Genomic DNA, 18,822 nt, shown 5'->3' with positions numbered 1-18,822 from the left:
AGGCGTGAGCAGTGCTGGCTCCACGTTTTTGAGGGCCCTTGGCAAGACACCATGAATGGGCCTCCTTCCTCAGCGAGTCGACCCTCTCACCGCCATTGTCGCCCGCTGCTCTTGCTCCTTGATAGGCAGAGAGCCATGGAGCAAGAAGACAGCGGCATCTACTGCTCCTTCTCATCACCATTGCCTGGACCAGAGTGAGAGGCAGGTGAACAAGCAGGTCGCAAAGGCGACGAGGAGGAGCATCTCCGGGGGGGGGGGGGGGGCTCTTGCCAGCGGTCTGCTGCTGCAGTGTTGGTCCTCAGCAGGTGCCCCATCATGCCTACCCTTGACACCAGCCCCGGGCGTGAGTGGTGAGCTTTGTGTGGCCAAAATGACACCACCCCCACAAAAGAAGGTATTTATAGGCTTGTGGGAACCTCAAGGTTTACAGAAGCACAAAAACTTCAGACAGACACAAACGGCTATGAGGACTGAGCTCGTTCGCTGGTCACAAAATGCTGACTGTTGTGGGAGGTGGGGTGGAGGAAATGAAGTGGCTGAGAGCCTGGGCATCAGCACGCCACACTGCAACATTTAGGGCACAGTCCTGTGCCTGTTTGGGCGGGGGGGGGGGGAAATCCTGTAATTCCCAGCATTCCCCAGCCAGCATTGCTGGCTGGGGAATGCTGGGAATTACAGGATTCCCCCCCCCCCCGCCCAAACAGGCACAGGACTGTGCCTTTAGTTGCTAGTCCCATTCGTGCCTATTTCTACGCTTCACTACTCGTGAAGTTAACGCAGACTAGGCCATCTTGAGATGTGCCCAATGTTAGTCCTGCTTAGAGCAGACCCAACGAAAGGCTTAAATTGGACTCGAGTTGGGTACAGTCCAAGAATTCCCCACGCAGAGCGCGGGATCGGTTGAAGCCCTCCCCTCCTGCTCGTAGCTACGGAGAGGCTTCGCTTGGGGCTGGGTGGAGCGTCGACGGCTGTTCCGACGACCCCTTGTGCACGCGTGCGAGCCGCCGACCAACGGAGAAGAAGGCGAGGCGGGGCCGGCTGCTCGCGCAACGGCGGAAGAAGCCGAGCCTCTGGCTGGGCGGCGCTTTCTGCCCCGGCCTCCAGTAACGCGGGGTTGCAGTTCCAGGTGGTGACCCGGAGGTTTTCATGCCTAGTGGGTGGAGTTGCTGCTCCAAAAGGGATGATCTTCAAGGCGAGTGTCCCTTCCTAACGCCTTTGGCCTGGTGGACGGGAATGAGCGAGCTGGACAAAGAGTCCTGACTTACAGCGCAGGTAAGCGCGACTTCGGTTTGGTTTGTAAAATCATGTGGCTTAGTGGTTCCCGGGTTTGTAAAATCATGTGGCTTAGTGGTTCCCGGGTTTGTAAAATCATGTGGCTTAGTGGTTCCTAGGTTTCTTACTTGCGATGTTTAAAGAGTAGTTCACTCCCCTTGAGCGTAAGAAGTGGGGTGGATCAGACTAAGGCCACGGTCCTGTGCATTGCACGCATACTTAGGAGTAAGCTACCTTGAACGCGGTGGGACTTGAGTAAACATGCGCAGGGCTGCTCTGTAAAAGAGCACCTGGCCCAGCCAAACTCCTCTAGGAAAGTCCGCAAGTAGAGCTGGATGGTAATCGCCGTCTGTTGTTGTCTGTCCTCCGCATCAGGGAATGGATCCCCCTCTCCTGCCGCTGCTAGCTTAGATACTGAGAACTGAGTGTACTGCCCTTAAATGCAGATTCATGTCCTCCGTGTTAAGGCAGCGGTTGTAACTGAGTATTTGGAAACCACACTGGTTAGTGGTGAATGAAAAGGCAATTAATTCCACCTCATTCACTCTGAAATCATCATCATGCTGCCTTTTTGGACCCACCAAGGCGGTTTACTAAAATTAAGGAAACAGAAATCATAAACGAAAAAGGACGTAGAAACGACATCGTAAAGTCATGTCAGTAATGAGTGTTTTCCATATTTATTTATTTATTTATTTATTTATTTCATTTCTATACCACCCAATAGCGGAAGCTCTCTCTTATGGTGTGTGCTTCATGTGCCTCCTTCTTTGTGGGATCCATGCCAAGGCCCAGAGCTGCACAATGTAGACAGCAGACTGGTATGATTAGTGGTATGGTCACACTGCTGGGGACTGTATCCCCGAAGTGTCAGTGTTGGTCTTTATACCCCGATCGGCCACTATCAATTTCTCTCTCTCTCTCCCCGCAGGCCTGCAGAAACTGAGGGGCAAAGTAGGAAGAGCTTTGCCCCTTAGGCATGCATGGCAGGGTAGAATCGGTGGGCTTCCTGCCTCCACTTCTCAACTCTAGAACCCAGATGTGTGATGCCCATAAGCCACAAAGAAGAAATGGCATATACAGAGCTTGGACCTAATGCTGGAACTTCCCTGCCAGCTGAATCTATTTGGCCTTTAATGGGAATTGGGTCTCACACAAGAGTCCACAAACCCCCTTTGCTTAGCTGTTAGAGATAACTTGCCCTTTCCCTGCATTCTCTATGCAGCAAATTCAGAGGAGGTGCCCTCTGTGAAGCTCATGGGAGATCAACTGTTCCCTCCTCCTCCCCCAGAGAATTTGCAGAAGATATCATGCAGCTTCAGGCAGCCCTCATATGTGCCACTTAAGCACTTTTGAGCCTCTCTCCCACTCTTGCTAGTCCAAATGGACTCGTCACCCAACACAGGAATTGCTACAGGCCCTGTGCACTTGAGGGTCACACAGATTAATCTAATACCTATGAGCATGCTCAGGGTTTTGCTTCCGTTTTATCCTTTCGCAGGCTGCAGTCCTATACCCAGTTTCTCGGGAGTAAGCTACACTGGACTCAAGGGGTTTACTTCTATGTAGCTACATATGGGATTGCACTGTCGTACTTCACAGCCAAGTTCACCCTGGCGGTGAACTTTCAGTTTAGGAATATCTAGGCTGTTGCTGTTGGCTGAGATTGTTTTAATAGTTGAATTGTTTATAAAGTTTTTAAATTGTTGCAGGTTTTAATTGTAAGTCACTTTGGAGGCCCTAAAAGTCCCAGTAAATTAGCAACTTAGGGTGCAATCCTATGCATGTTTAGAGAGAAAAAAAGTCCATGCTTACTAGGGAATGCTGGGAGTTGTAGGCCTTTTTTCTGTCTAAACATGCATAGGATTGTACCCTTAGCTACCATATTCTGGATCAGTTGAAGTTGCTGAATGCTTTTCCTAGGGAATCTCACATAAAAAATGTGTCGGTAATTACACCAGGATGTGACCAAGAGGTTATCCTTTTGTAGCCGTTGCGAGTATAAAAGGGAGTTAAAATGTATAAAGATGTAACTGATCCCATTTTACATGACGTTGAATATGTGTACTTGAGGACCATCAGACTGCCATGACATGCATATATCAACAGAATAATCAAACTTATCAACAAAAATGTAATTCCCAAGTTTCCCTATTGTTAAAGCCATTTCCGTTCTTGAATAGAAGGAAATGGGATCTCCGGAGGCAGCAAAGAAGAGAATCCTCCCAGTTTGGATGACACGGTCACTACAATGGGCAGAAACAAAGCCAAAGAGAAGGAAAAAGGCAGCTTTGGCAAGGTAAGTTGCTCATGCTGGTTCTTTCAACTTAAGGCAAGTTGAGTTGCACTTTGGCCCTAAACCTCCAAGAAAAAGCTGGTTCGTAGCAAAGAGCAGGGATTTTCTGAGTGTTTGTGTGATGGTGGTGGTGATTTTCCTGGACTGAGGTAGAAGTTAACTTTGACTGCTGAAGGAGCCAGGTCTGACTTCTGCATATAAAACAAGGGCTGCTGGTTTTATGTTCCTGGTTTCTAAACGGAAGGCAAATTTCAGATCCAGGCAGGACAACAGGTCGGTGAACAAAGCCAGCCTTCCACTTCTTACCTCCGTCATTAATAGACCTCGAAAACGTTGCCTTTTAAGGCACCATGCCCCAGCCTGGTGCCCTCCAGATGCGTAAGACTACAACTCCCATCACCTCCAGCTAGCACCATCATTACCCATGCAGGATGGGGGTTGTAGTTGGAGAAGGCTACCTTAAGCACTTTGGTCAAAAGTGTCTTTACAGACCCCCACTCTGTGGAACTCCCTCCCTAGGGAACTCCGCCATGCCCCGTTTAATGAGCTTCTGCCACACATTAAAAATGTGGTTGTTCAGGCAGGCATTTGGGGTAGGTTAGGGTATTTTTTAGAAATACGTTGTTTTAATGTGGAATTTTATTGTTTTTAACTGTTGTATTATTGTACATCGCCCAGAGTGGCTGGGTGACTGGCCAGATGGGCGATTAAGAAATTAATTAAATAAATAAACATCCAGGTTGCTGTGTCCTCCAGCGATGGTAGGACAACTTGTAGGGGTGGACGTGTAGGCCAAATCATCTGGAAGGCTACAGCTCCCTTCAGCCTTGGTCAGCATAGCCAATGGCAAAAGACGATAGTTGTGGTGGCCCGCCAGATGTTTTGGCTTTCAAGCTGCCTACCCCATGTTAAGCAGAGGTTGGGGGAGAGCAGTGGTACGTGGAATAGGCGTCAGTTTAGCGTAGGGATTTGATGCTACTGTTGCAGTGTCAGCAGCTCTGATCATACTGTTTCATTTGGACTAGCAGTTATTGGCACAACCCATATGGATTGTGCGCAGTAGGTCTGCTGAATCCGTGTACCAGCCATAAAAGTTTCTGTCCAGAAGCACTTTTAGAACTGTGGTCTAATCCCATCTCAGCTGCTCCTTCTTCTGTTTTCATTCACTTAGGGCACAATCCTATGCATGTTTAGACAAAAAAAAGTCCTACGACTCTGAGCATTTTCCAGGCAGCACAGCTGGCTGGAGAAAGCTCAGAGTTGTAGGACTTTTTTCTGTCTAAACATGCATAGGACTTTGCCCTAACAGCCCCATGCTATGCATATTTATTCAGAATTCCCACTAAATTCAGAGGTGCTTAATCCCAGGTAAATGTACATAGGATTGCAGCCTAAATTATTAAACCCATACACACATCCTTTCGAAAAATCCCTGATAGCCAGTGCTACTATATATTTTTTTTTCTATCTCTGGCTGATTTCAGATTTTATTTTCTGTATCATCACCCTTTCAAATACAAGATGGGTCATCCTAAGTGGTGAAAACTTGACCTTGAACGTTGGTGTGAAAAAAATGAAATCCAGATGAAATCAGGATTAAGTATCAAAAGGCTTTTCCCCTGCTATTGTAAGACCAGGAAACTTAACATGATGTTTGTTTTAAAATAAAAGTAGATGTTGTTCTTATGCAATGGGGTTGTGGAAGCACAGAATGCAAAAATAAAAGTAGTTAAGAGTAGAGATCTAGCTGGGGCAGAGGTTCTTGAAATCTTAGATGGTCCTTGTGCCCACCCCTACCCCAGGACCAACTAAAATGGATGTAATCAAGGCAAATGGACAAGGGATTCTAAGTGAATTTGGGAAGTTCAACGTACACTTTCTGACCTCCTACTTTTCTGTGTTATATCATGTTTCTTCCCCCGCCCCTTGCTTACTGTAGACTTCCCGATATTTCTTTTCAGGACTGAGACTGTCTATTGTATGAATGAAGCAGAGCTGGTAGACGTGGCTCTTTGCATTTTGGCTGAGGTGAGCACCGACAGGAATGCTGCCCTCAGTAGAGGCTTCTTGCTTCTTCACCCCATCTTAACAGGGGTGGCTGTGGCTATTGTGTTGAACCTTGTCACACCACATCTGCCCCTCTGAGGAGCGAGAAAGCAGCTGTGGGCAAGCAGAACTATGTTTGGCTCTCTGGAATCCCCCAGATGGCCCCGCCCCTTTCCCCCAGCTTTTGTGCATTTCCCCCCATTCTACAAGGGTGAAAGCCTTCTTCAGAAGGTTAGTTACTGGCGATAAGAGCTTTAAGCTAAAATATACTGGTATTTTTGGCCTGCCATAAGAACGTAAGAGCCATGCAGGATCAGGCCAGGGGTCCATCTAGTCCAGCATTCTGTTCACAGTGGCCAACCAGCTGTCAACTGGGAACCCACAAGCAGGGCATGCGCGCAACAGCACCCTCCCACCCATGCTCCCCAGCAACTGGTGTACATAGGTGTACTGGAGGTAGTAGCATACAGCCATCAAGACTAGTAGCCACTGAGAGCCTTTCCCTCCAGGAATCTGCCCAACCCCCTTTTAAAGCCATCCAAATTGGTGGCCGTCACTACATCCTGTTGTACCAAATTCCATAGTTTAACTATGCGCTGTGTGAAGAAGGACTTCTTTTTATCTGTCCTGAATCTCCCACCAATCAGCTTCATGGGATGGCCCTTGGCCACCCCTGGAATGCAGCCCCCAAGAGCTTCTGCAAAAGAGAATTCGGCTCTCTGGCTGAAAGAGGTTTCTCACCCCTACTCTTAAGACGTTGCTCCCAACATGCAGGAACATGTCCTTATATATGCTTGTTTTGTTTGCTAGAACTGCAAGGGCAAGGAAGCGGAGCTGACGTCGTCAGAAGACGAGGTCCAGGAGCCTCAGCCAGTCCTCGCCACTCATCACTCAAGTTCAGTGAGTGACAGCAACCGAAGCAGCGTCCCCACTATAGGATCCAAGCCTCCCAGTGAACTGGATGCTGTAAGCTGCAGTGAGAAGACCAGATCACAGGAAGGTGGTGATGATGACGCCTTAAAATATGTCAGGGAGATTTTCTTTTCTTAACTTCAAATCATAAACAGAGGAAGCCATTTCTGGAGACTGTGGCAAATAGGACATTCAGATACAAAGGCAACTCTGGGGCAGCTTCCAAGGATGAGTATACAACATGGACTGATACGCCACAATCCCATGGCTTCCAGAACAACTGACCCAAGGAGGAAAAGTGTGCATGTATTTGTAAGGATCCTGCTCTCTGTTTCCTTGAGCATGAATATTTGTTTTTCACAGGATTTGTAAGAACTGAACTGTGTTATTAAAGTGTCATGAGTGCTCATGCTTCCTCCCCAGCAGTCCTGCTTCTCTTCACACTCAGAGGAATAGTGGTGTGTGGGTGTCTGCTTAAGGATGGCCTCAGGTGGAATTCCTATAAATACCTGATCAAGCTAGAGCCTGATCATGAGCCATTGGCACAGAAAGTGGTTTCTCCAGCTTTTTGGTCCCGGAGCCATAGATCTTAAAGAAGCCTGGCTCCAGACTCACCTACCTGTACCTCTTGAAGTCATATGGTGGGTTAGTTGCTATATGGCTAAACTCCCACATGGCAGGGATGTGATTCAAGGGTGGGCAAAGCTGCACCTGCCAAAAGTGTCCAGAAGCCTGGAAAGCTAGTATTTTGGGGCCTTGCTCTGTTGCTCGTCCATCAGACGGGTGCTCCTCCTTTAGGGCTGATTTCCATGTAGAAACCCAGTGTTCAGCATTTCTCTAAGTAGTACCCATCTGGGTTAGGGACAAGAGCTGGGAAGTTAATCTCACCACAGTCGTGTATTCACTAGGTCAGCCTTCCTCAACTTGAAGGGCACCACATCTGGTGCCCTCCATGTGTGTGGGGACTACAACTCATCATTGGTCATGCTGTCTGAGGCTTATGAGAATTGTAGTCCAACACATCTAGATGGTGCCAGGTTGGGGAAGGCTGCACGGTGCAGTCTTAGGTAAGCCACATCTGACACATCTGATAATGATTAACAAGACTTTAATTTGAAGGTCTCTTCCATGAATAACAAAGTTTTGGCCTCCAGCACAAAGACCGTTGAAAAAGTATGATCCAGCCCACATTTGCATAAAATCTTGAGCTTTCCAAAAATGCTGATAAGCTTTGGTCACACTTAATAAAGGCCATCGGCAAAGAAAAACCTCCTCCGGCTTACGTGGTAATGGCTAAAAATCAGCATGTAGATAACGCTACCACTGCTATCAGACACCAAAGCACCATCGCTGCAGCAGTCATAACAGCTAGATGTCTGCAAAAGACCTTTGGCAAAGATTTACAGTATAAATACCGAATGCAAAGGAAGACAGGAATCCTGTATTCATAATAATTATGTGCAAGTGGCCATGGTGGCCAGGAATTATGGGTGGTGTAGTCCAACACAGTTGGAGGACACCAGGTTGAGGAAGGCTGTTGTGCAAGAAGGAACAGCCCACTCCACCTTTCCATCTGCTTATGCTACTACTGCAACCTCTTTTTTTCTCTCTTTGGGCCTGGGATGGGATTACTTCTTGTCATCCCAAAATCCTCTGGTTTATGGTGTGACTAGATAAGTTATCAGCACCAGTTCCCGAACAGAGAGAAACTACAGAAATTCCAGTGGATCTGGCATTGGTTCCTTCAATTTGTCTGGGGGGGGGAGCCAGAGAGTAACAAAATCCCACCATCATGTCACGCTGGAAAGTACGTATTATTTCAATGTCTTGTTTAACATGAAAGATGTAAAAGAACACTGGTACCTAACCTACTGCTGCTTTTTAAAAATAAAAAAATAAACGTTGTGGAACATTAGCACAGTGGCAGTAGAACAGGAGGCTGCAAACAGTCTCAGCAGGGATGTGGGCCCATTCCTCTACCAAACAGCACACACCTCCCCGGAAGAGAATTAACACCCCAAGTTTCTTTGGAGCCAGTGAGAGAGGCGCCTGATGCTTCTTACTTTCTCTGTTCCTCAGCATAAATAAGAAGTCCCTGCTTCCATGAGGCAGGGGACTGGGATTGCTGGTTACCCCAGAAGTGGCTAGCTTGTTAGACAAGCCAAGATTTGTGGACACCTGGAGCAATAGGTTATCTTCCATTAATAACTTGTTCTGAACCAGTGCAGGAATTGCCAGGTTAAACACCCGCCCCAAAAGTCTCAATACTGTCAAGCAGCGAAGTCAACTGCTGTTGACTTTTAAAGAACTTATCTACTGTTCATAGCTAAAAGGGTGTTTCCTTTCTGAAGGCATCAAGTAAGCAATCCTTGAAACACGAGACAGAAATGCATATATGTGCTAGGAATACCTTTTCCCAGTGCCCTCATTTATAGGATAACAATCCCTGAATTCAGCTTATTCAGGGCTTGGAACAGGAGTGTGATTGCTCCACCCACTTATCCTTCCATCCCACCCCAGCATTTGGTAGTCCAAGCAGACACTTCACATTCTTATGGGAGGCTCCTTGCAGGAATTCTCTGCGACGAGTGTCTTCGAACTGTGCAAGGTACCAGACAATGACGATCACGTGGAGCAAGACCAAAACATCAGCCCCAACTAGCTGTGCAAAAACCTCACCAAATTCAGAGACCTGAACCCACCTCTGAACATGGAATATAAACAAAACCAGACCAACAGGCAAACTCAAACTGCAAATAGCCAAAAGAACACAGGCCAGTTTCCACCCACTTCTGTCTTTAAAACACAAAGCCTGCAAGGTCGTAGTGGCAGCAAAGAGACACAACACTGGCGTGATATATACACAGACCCTTGACAACACCAGTGCATTCATATTGACACCTATCTTCTCCAACTCCTTGCGCATGAGACAATTCAGTTTTTCTGCTTCCTGGTCCCACAGGCAGAAGTTGTAGAAGCCAATCCTTTTGGAGGGAAGGTTGACAATATTCCCGGCTTCGTAGACAAGGGCATAGAACAGCAAAGTGATGTAACCAGTCGCCAGGGAGAGGTTACTCAGGTACCATAGGCATCGGCTGTAACTCTGCCACGACAGCCCTATGCTGGGCTTAGCAATGGCTCTTTGGAACTTCAGCTGCATTTTCCTCCTGAATACCTGGTAGGGGAAGACAACAGACAGTGTCAGTTTCGAGGCGTCAAGTCCCCACTTAGCCACAAACCTCCTGGGTGGCTTTGGGACAGCCACTCTCACGGCCTAACCTATTGTTGCAAGAATAAATAGGGATGGGTGGGAAGGGACCATACAGTGATATAATAATGTGCTTGCCTAGTGATAGGAATCTATCAGAGTCTAGATCAACAGTGTCATTCAGTGCTGCCTGACCTGGGAGTGGCTATTTCCCCTGAGCTTGTTGCAGGTTCTGTACAGATAGCAACAGCAGCACCAGAGCGCTGAGAAGCGGTGCCCTACAAACACAAACACTACCTTGAGGGCAGAATTGTAGATCCTAGGCAAAAAGAGAGTAAAGAACATGGGAAGGGCTCTTGGAAGACAATCCTATGCATGCTTACTGGGGACAAAGCCCCACTGAACTCCGTAAGGCTACTTCCAAGAAGAGATACACTGGATTATGCTGTTAATTGCCAAGTTACTTCCCGGAAGTTGTTTCATATACATCATGCAATGTGCTGCAAAAGATTCGAGAAGAATACTTTCACTTTCATTTACAACAACTTGCCCCAACCAGGGTAGGGCTGTGTGATGTGTTTGAAAATAGTTCTTATTACACTTCCAACTAGCTGGGGAAAGCTGAGTTATACCACATATGAGTGACTTGTTGGCACGTAAGATCCCAAAGTGATAGGCTTCTACGACTGATTGGTTTAAGAGTGGACTGCCTACTTGTCTCTTAGCACCTCTGCTGTTCTTTTCCTTGAAAACAACCACCACCACCCTCCCTTAGGTTTGACTTCAGGCTAACAGTATCTGACTGCGTTTTTAAAAGCCAAATCAGGTTCCACTGGGGAGGAAAAGCAAAAGTAACTGTTGTGCTGTAGCTACTTGGACTGACAGATTACCAGCAACCTGGGAAAAAGTATGCTGGGTCTAGCTAATATCTGGGTTTTAGGGTGCAATCCTACACATCTTTAGAGAGAAAAGAGTCCCACAACTTACAGCATGCATGGCTGGCTGGGGAATGCTGAGAGTTGTAGGACTTTTTTTTATAAATTATTTCTATAGATTTTTCTCCTCGGGTACTCCTTTACAGAATTGCAATTTATTCCTTTATTATATTTATCAGATACCCAATAACAAAGGTTCTCTGGACACTGAAGGACAACAAATTAAAATCACAATTCCAGAAAAACCGATTAGTACAGCACATACTTCTTGCTTGGCCTAGATAAGAACATAAGAAGAGCCATGCTAGATCAGACCAAGGGTCCATCCAGTCCAGTATTCTGTTCACACAGTGGCCAACCAGCTGTCGACTGGGAACCCATAGCAGAGCATGAGCGCAACAACACCCCCCCCACCCCATGTTCCCCAGCCACTGATGTACATAATCTCGCTGCCTCTGGTACTGGAGGTGGCATATTTCCCAGCTCTACAGTATCTTTTTTTAGGTGTGGTGACCAGAACTGTACACAGCATTCCAAGTGTGGCTGCACCATAGATTTGTATAGGGGCAGTATGATATTCGCAGTTCCTTTTCTAATTATGCCTAACATGGAGTTTGCCTTTTTGACAGTGGCCACACACTGGGCTGATGTCTTCATTGAGCTGTCCACCACAACCCCAAGATCTCTTTCCTGGTTGGTCACTGCTAGCTCAGATCCCATCAGGCTATACTTGAAGGTGGGATTTTTTGCCTCAATGTGCATCACTTTACACTTGCTTACACTGAACTGCATTTGCCATTTGGATGGCCATTCTCGCAGTTTGGAGAGATCCTTTCGGAGCTCTTCACAATCCCTTTTTGTTTTAACCACCCTAAATAATTTGGTGTCATCTGCGAACTTAGCCACTTCACCGCTGACTCCATTTTTCTAGTGACAGCTCCAACTCTGTATAGGACTGCAATCCTATATACATTTACCTGGGAGTAAGTTTCTTCCAGCATTGAGATGTCTACTGCATTTACATAGTAAGAAAACTTTTGTCTGACTGCTGCACAGCAGAGGCACAAAATCCAAATGGTGCCCTATTCGGTGGTAAAATACAATAACTAGTATCTCGCAATTTGATGACCTTGAACACAACCCAAGATGTGCTGCTTCAGCTGGCTCTTATTCTGCCTATCGATAGGGACAGCACCTGTTGCAATTACTACACAAGCAACATGATATTAGGATCGTGCATTCTAGCAAACGCTACTCCATTAGCTCCCCATTGTACAGGGCACCTAGAGAGATTTTTATCCAGTTTCTTTTCTTGTCCTGAGATGTCAAAATGCGTATGCTTTTGACTGATCAGCACATATATTATGTACCAAGTTTCGTTATTTGCAACGGCTGCTTTTAAAATAAAATGGAATTATGTATAACTGGCAGAGATTACCTGATTTGATCCTTTACTGTGGATTTTGTTTTTGTTTCTTTTTACCTTCTTTCCTGATGTGCGATGACCTTTGATTTGAAGTAAATAAAGATTTAATGATTGATACTCCATCAGCTGCCACTGTGCTCTTACCCAACTCTTTCCTTTCCCACCCCTCCCTGAATGAAAGGACTTTACCCAGCCAGCTTAAATAAATTGCAACATCAAGCTGTGCAAGAGCATCCAAGGAGGGTTGAAATGCTAGGCGTGGATGGGGGAAAGAAAAGAGCAGGATGACCAGTACTCAGCACTAAAGGGAAGAAACTTGCTCTACACAGCACGCAGCAACCAGCAGATCATGAAAGAGTGTGTCAGGGCCTCTATTCACATAACCAGCAGATCATGAAAGAGTGTGTCAGGGCCTCTATTCACATAACCAGCAGATCATGAAAGAGTGTGTCAGGGCCTCTATTCACATAACCAGCAGATCATGAAAGAGTGTGTCAGGGCCTCTATTCACATAACCAGCAGATCATGAAAGAGTGTGTCAGGGCCTCTATTCACATAACCAGCAGATCATGAAAGAGTGTGTCAGGGCCTCTATTCACATAACCACTTTAGTGTATGGTGAGCATCATTCAGCACATCCAGATGATTATAAGACAGTTCTGGCACCTATCAAAAGCAGATTTCACCATGTCACAATCGGGGCAAAGGATAGGTTGATCATCGCATTTGGTAATGCCACTCTTACTACAACAGCAGCTAGAATAATGCATTTTGGAGCATTCCAAACATCACCTGCCCCACAGTCATGTATTTTACTGACATAGCAGACTTCTCTTCACAGAGGCTGCAAGCCTATAGTCACTGTGAGGGCATCCCCTTGGGGTCAAGAGGTTGCTTGGATCGCCTACTCTGAGGACCAAAAGAGAGAACCGCCCTCTCAGAGGGGAAGATCCGACCTCTCAAGCCTCTTCCAGGAGGATGCAGAAAGGTTTGCAGCAGTACTTCCCCAACATTGGAATTGCAATGGAGAGCAAGAAAAGAGGTGACCCCAAAACGGGGCGGGGGGGGGGGAGACTACACTAACCCTGGAGCTGGCACAATTCATTTCCCTCCCACTGACATCCCTGGGAGGTAAACAGTTTAAGCAAGGAAAGAAAATCCTGAAAAAGGAAGGAAAACACCCCATCCCTTTCACTATGCCAATGTGAGCTTAGGAGGGCTTTGGATAACGCACCTTCAGATCACCATGCCCACTGGTAGGATTGTTGATGATAAACTTGAGACACAACCCAGCCAAAGTAAAGCAATTTGAGGTTTCACTGGTTTTCATGAGAGATTTAAGATTGTGTTTAGGTCTCCCATTGAAATAAATGACCTTCAAAGCACTTAATTTTTGGCTGGACAACTACATCCTTGGAACTGGTCTAAAAGAATGTATCCTCCAAGTTCTTGGAGGCCAGGCCTATCAATTGCTATAATCCATCACAGCTAAATGAAGCCTCCATGTTCAGAGGCAGTAGATCTCTCAATTCCAGATTTTGGGGACTAACAACAGGGGGGAATTATTGCTTTCATGCCCAGCTTGTGAGCTGGCCATTGCTGGAATTAGAATATTGGACTAAATGAATCCTTGATCTGATCCAGCAAGGCTTCCCATGTGTAAGTGTACATTTTTGAAAAACACACAAGCCCATCACCCTCAGCCAGGGATCCCCACACTTTTTGGGCCAGTGGGCACATTTGGAATTTTGAGGGAGTGTCCTCAAAATGACTATTAGGGAGGGGCTTACCCAGTCATAAAATGGCTGCCATAGTGGGCATGGTTAGTCACAAAACAGTCATTTCCCAGAAGGCAAACTGGTGAGACTAAAAGAAAAGTAACTTGCCTAAGAACCTAAGTGCAAGGCAGAAGTGGAGTCTGAGCTCTAAAACACAGACCCACTCTTCAACCCAAATAAAAATGGTTCAGAAAAGCAGCACTCTATTTTGCAGTACACCAGCCAATCAGTTAGGTTTTTTCTTATTAAAAAAAATACTTTAAGGGCACAATTCTATGTCTGTTTAGACAGAAAAAAAAGTCCTACAATTCCCAGCATGGCTGGCTGGGGCACGCTGGGAGTTGTAGGACTTTTTTCTGTCTAAACAGACATAGGATTGCGCCCTAAGTAATAAAATAACAATCAGGAGGGACAGAGAGCCTGATGGGTGCCAAGATGTTGGAGACTCTAACCTTGAGTCAACCCAAGAAAATAAAAGTTTCTACTAATTAGTAGTCTGATATTGGTGACTTTTTAGATTTATATAGGATTTCCACCAACATATTGTTTGATGCTCGGTTTCCACCGTTTGATACCACCATCTCACATACAGGAAGTAGTGAATGAATTCTTTGTCATATCTCTAGTGTACGTGCTATGCTGACAGCCACACTTTCAGAAATTGTGTAGTACCACTTAGCAACAGTGCACTTTTCATTTTCAACTCCATTCCCAAGATTTAGCTCGCCACCTTACCGGGTAGAAGAAAAGCGTGAGTGCAATACATGTCAGGCCCTACTTGGTGCAAAACGATTCTGAGTGACACAGGAACAAGGTTGCACTCCCTCTGAAAGTGTAAATGCCAGCAACTATTCTTATCTGTCTGTAGAAATAATCAGAACACACAGAACAGGGCCCTTTGTAAGGCACAGTGCTGAAGTCAAGAGAAACGTGATTGTCCCCACGTTGGTAAAGAAGGAGTTAAGTAAGAGGAGACTGGCATTAGGACAAGCAGAGAGAAAACACATACTAAAACAAACAGGAAGGAGAACAATAGCATGCTGCCAGAGGGGGTGGGAAAGAAGATAGCAGCGGCTGAGGGAAGGGGGTTGGGAGAGCTAGAGGGGAACCACAGGCAATGTTTGGGGATAAATGGAAGCATACAAGAAAATACGAAGCAGGTTTAGCAGGGGGCTAAAGAGACAGAGGAAGAGCCAAGGCAAGGGGGAAAACCAGGGGGGAATGGGGTGAGGAGAAGCAGAATAAGGTAATGTGAAGAGGTGCTTGAGAGGGCCAAAGAGAAAGACATGCACACACCCCAGCCCCAGTTCTGTTTTCTTTCTTTCTTTCTTTCTATAACGACCAGGTTTTGCCTAAAGGGCAAGTGAGGAGTTTAGCAGAATGCACAAAGAGAAGAAAGAAATGAAACACACAGTCTTGGGGGAAAGCGGAGAGACCTAGCAAGGCGGCTGGGGACTCGCGCAAGGTTTCAGAACTGCCTCCTTGGAACTTTTTTGAGTAGCCGCCGCTCCGTGTTAGCTCCGCGCCCACCCCGCAAGAGAAGCCAGTCACGTCTGAACGGTAGCCATATCCACGGCATCTCCCGAACTCAGGTTTCAAAGCTATGTGCACACTTACACGGTACTTAATTTGGGGCTGTGCTGGAGCAAATGCCTCGCAGCGCCGCGAAAACGTGTTCAGACCGCTTCCAAACACACTTTGGGACCCGTGTCTCTCCGTCTTCAGTTTCTCAAGAGACTTACTGGCAAAGCCTCTTTCCGAAGGCTTACGCATTGTGAGGAAATAATCTGATGGGCGGAGGGGGGGGTGTTATTGATTTACATCGATGCTGTTATCCTTTTATGAAGCCTGCCTTCATAGTGCACAAACTGACGGAGCGAATTAACGAACAACCCCCCTATTCTTTTCCCAAAGTTGTGGAGAAGGTCTACGAAGACCGGGGGGGACCGGGGGGGGGGGACTGCAGAGGCATCATTAACGCAAATCGCAGAGAAAACCCTGTCGAGTTGCCCGAACTCAAAACGACAAGCAAAATTAGGCTGTAATGAAACAAGGATTCTGCGCCTCCCCAACCCTGTTTTGTTTTTTAAGTCCCCAAAACTTTTCATATAAATGGAGCCGCGAGGACGCTTTAAGACGGGGGAACAAACAAGGAAAATATTTACTTGGTCGCTAATCTCGACGATGGCGTAGGATCCCACCACAAGCCCTGATCCTCTGCAGTGGAAAAGTTCTTCAGATTCGTGTTTACTTCTTTGGGAAGCTGTTCCCGAGTCACGTGCAGCACTCTCAGCAGATTTCGATTTCGTTTTCGGATTTGCCTGCTCATCTACAAGAAGCGCTTACGTGCCGACAGCTGCAATCGCGGCCTCTAGCGTTGATCGCCCCCGCCCCCTTAAGGAATTTGATGGATCCTGCCCTCTTACCTCTTTTATTTATGTATTTAATTTTCTTAAATACCGCCTTTAAGGGCCAAAGTGTTCACACAACAACATAATTATAATAAAAGCATCTAAACATATCCTTTCAAAATACAAAATCGGCATAAAAGCCGCGCACTCAAACATGTTTTGTTCCCCTTTCCTCCCTGCGGGCTAACCGTTTATCTAGGTCTGCTTTTCTGTACCGACTCTCGCTGTTTACCAATGCCCAAAGATTCTAATCGGGGATGACTAAGGAGTGTTTAAGGTAAACGGGACTGAAAGAAAATACTTCCTCTTCCCCTAGACAGGATTCTTGGACTAAAGAAAAAAAAGCCCAGCTATATTACAGGCAGCTATTCAATAGGTGGCTCTTTTCCCCAGCGCAGAGATGGCAATGGTCGGGATGTCTCGCTTGATGAATCAGTGCTTATCACACACTTCTTAACCGCAAATAGCTCTGCCAGAAAACAAAACGGAAACCCAGCAACAGAAATATACAAACAGCATGGAAATGAAAACCTTGTTAAGGGAGTATGCTTGTGCATTCGTATACGTATGCTAAGACGGAATAATGCCAAGATCTTTCTTTGATCAGTTGGTAATTTAGAATCAGCATTTCATATAAAGGTCTCTCCCCCGCCCCCTCTGTCTCAAAAGTACATCAAGCGGCAGCTGTTTATGGTTTCATTGCCCACTCATTGCTGTGACATCCTTGTGTAATTCCTCACAATTGTATTAGAGCTGGCTCGTTTTAATGAATTAGTTTCATTTACACAATTATTACTATCAGTGAGGACAAGTTTCCAAAAATAATAGCCCAGTTCCAAAAGAGTGGAACCTGTGGACCCAGTTTTCTATGTGTATCTGTTGCAACAAGCTGCAAGAGATGCACATAGGAAAGGGTTTATCTGGTGCAAATTGTGAACCAGTACAGCTGCTTCCTGCAAGGTTGCAGTCCTGATGCCCACTACAGCAGTGTGATGAGAAGCATCTGAATATGAAGTACCTTACAGTGCTATTCAACTGTTATATAGGGGTGCAGCAGAAAGGGGGCATGCAGTCTGTTTCTCTGCCGCAACCACCTAACCCCATAGATTTCAAGCTAATCTTAAATCTAGGGAAATGCTGTGCCAGTGCTTCTTCAAATGCCATATCATCTCTGATCTTTGAATTACTAAGGCTGCAATCCTATACACGTTTACCTGGGAGTAAGTTTCATTGAACCCAGTGGGGCTTATTTCTAACTAGACATGTATAGGGTTGAATCTTTACCCTCTTCTATGTGACAACCCTTCAGGTATTTGAAAAATGTTATCATATTCCCACACAGTCTTCCCTTCTCTGGGCTAAACATACCCAGTTCTTTCCAATTTTCCTTGTCAGACTTGTTTTCCATATCTATGACCAGCTTTGTTGCTCTCCTCTGAACCCATTCCTATTTGCCTACATTCTTCTTAGTGTGGCACCTAGAACTGGACATAGTACTCCAGATGAGGTCTGAGTAGTGGAATTATTACTTCTTGTGACTCAGAAACAATAGTTCTATTAATGCAGCAAAATAGCACTAGCCCTTGTTGTAGTTGCATTACATAGCCGACTCATTTTCAGCTTATCAATGATCGACTACACTCCTAAAATCCTTACTACTTTAAACCAGGTATCCCCCATCCTATACCTATACTGTCAGCACTGGCACAAGCTCTCCTGCTGCCTGAGACAGGAGAACACAAGCGATGACGCCGCCCGCCATTGTAGCCACTGTATCTGCTTCCCTCCCCCCGCCCCCTGCATCTGTCTCCCCTCTCCCCATCCATGTGCTCACTGCATCTGTCTCCCCTCCCACAGCAGCCCAGCCCACTTGGCCCTTTTATGTATGTATGTATGCATGCATGCATGCATGCATGCATGTCTCCCACCCTGTTGCCAGTTTCTGAAGATCCATGTCAGCCAAAAAAGCAGCCAGCACAGATCTTCAGAGACCTGGCCAGGGCCAAACAGCTGGCTCAAGGGGTCCTTCCTCAAAGCCAGGCATCGAGGGAGTGTCCCTGGAGATCGCCTGTAGTATAGGTTTCTGAAGAGCTGCACTGTCTGCTTTTCCAGCCGATACGGCTCTTCAGAGAACTGTCTGCCAGCTGCTCTCTGAAAGGATCTGCCAAGCAAGAGGTGGCAACGGCGGCAGAGGGAGCAATGGGGCAGGGAGGGTGGTGGGAGGTGTAGAGGCAATGACGAGAGGGCGGCAACAGGTCCTCCTGGTGTGGGAGCGCAATTCACCACTCCTGCTCTGCTGTCTGAGGCCGGCACATCCTGCTTCATGGGAGGGCTGGCCCTGTATACTGTACATCTGTTATTTTGCCTGAATTCAGAACTTCACATTGTTTTAATGTCATTTTTAACCAGTGTTTCCATTCTATCAAGCTCAATTTGAATTTTATTTCTGAGTAGTTAACTATCACTCCCAGTTTTGTGTCATCTACAAATGCGATGATTCCCTCCATCTAAGTCATTGATTAAAATGTTGAGGAATAA

At 46.3% G+C, this 18,822-nt stretch overlaps 2 protein-coding genes across 4 annotated transcripts; one reads left to right on the top strand and one right to left on the bottom strand.

Moving 5' to 3' along the window:
- The first annotated feature begins 1,146 nt into the window (after positions 1-1,146).
- Positions 1,147-8,205, top strand: CYREN (cell cycle regulator of NHEJ). Of its 2 annotated transcripts, none has more exons than XM_084810117.1 (4): positions 1,147-1,272; positions 3,456-3,571; positions 5,530-5,596; positions 6,425-8,205. In XM_084810117.1, the coding sequence occupies exons 2-4, from the start codon at positions 3,462-3,464 to the stop codon at positions 6,662-6,664; spliced, it is 417 nt and encodes a 138-aa protein (XP_084666243.1). In that variant the 5' UTR covers positions 1,147-1,272; positions 3,456-3,461; the 3' UTR covers positions 6,665-8,205. The 2 variants fall into 2 exon arrangements, with proteins under 2 accessions (XP_084666243.1, XP_084666244.1); XM_084810118.1 differs by having other exon boundaries at positions 3,436-3,571.
- Positions 7,618-16,149, bottom strand: TMEM140 (transmembrane protein 140). Of its 2 annotated transcripts, XM_084810116.1 has the most exons (3): positions 16,039-16,149; positions 12,108-12,175; positions 7,618-9,701 (listed from the first exon to the last, which is right to left on the bottom strand). In XM_084810116.1, exon 3 carries the CDS (start codon positions 9,684-9,686, stop codon positions 8,988-8,990), a length of 699 nt encoding a protein of 232 aa, XP_084666242.1. In that variant the 5' UTR covers positions 9,687-9,701; positions 12,108-12,175; positions 16,039-16,149; the 3' UTR covers positions 7,618-8,987. The 2 variants fall into 2 exon arrangements, with proteins under 2 accessions (XP_084666242.1, XP_084666241.1); XM_084810115.1 differs by lacking the exon at positions 12,108-12,175.
- Positions 16,150-18,822: the final 2,673 nt, after the last annotated feature.

The sequence above is a fragment of the Heloderma suspectum genome, chromosome 7 (assembly GCF_057233095.1).
Source record: "Heloderma suspectum isolate Gila_16-S chromosome 7, 16-S_ref, whole genome shotgun sequence".
Classification (NCBI taxonomy): domain Eukaryota; kingdom Metazoa; phylum Chordata; class Lepidosauria; order Squamata; family Helodermatidae; genus Heloderma; species Heloderma suspectum.
Note: the sequence above shows the minus strand (reverse complement) of the source record. Positions and strands in the feature narration are given on the sequence as shown.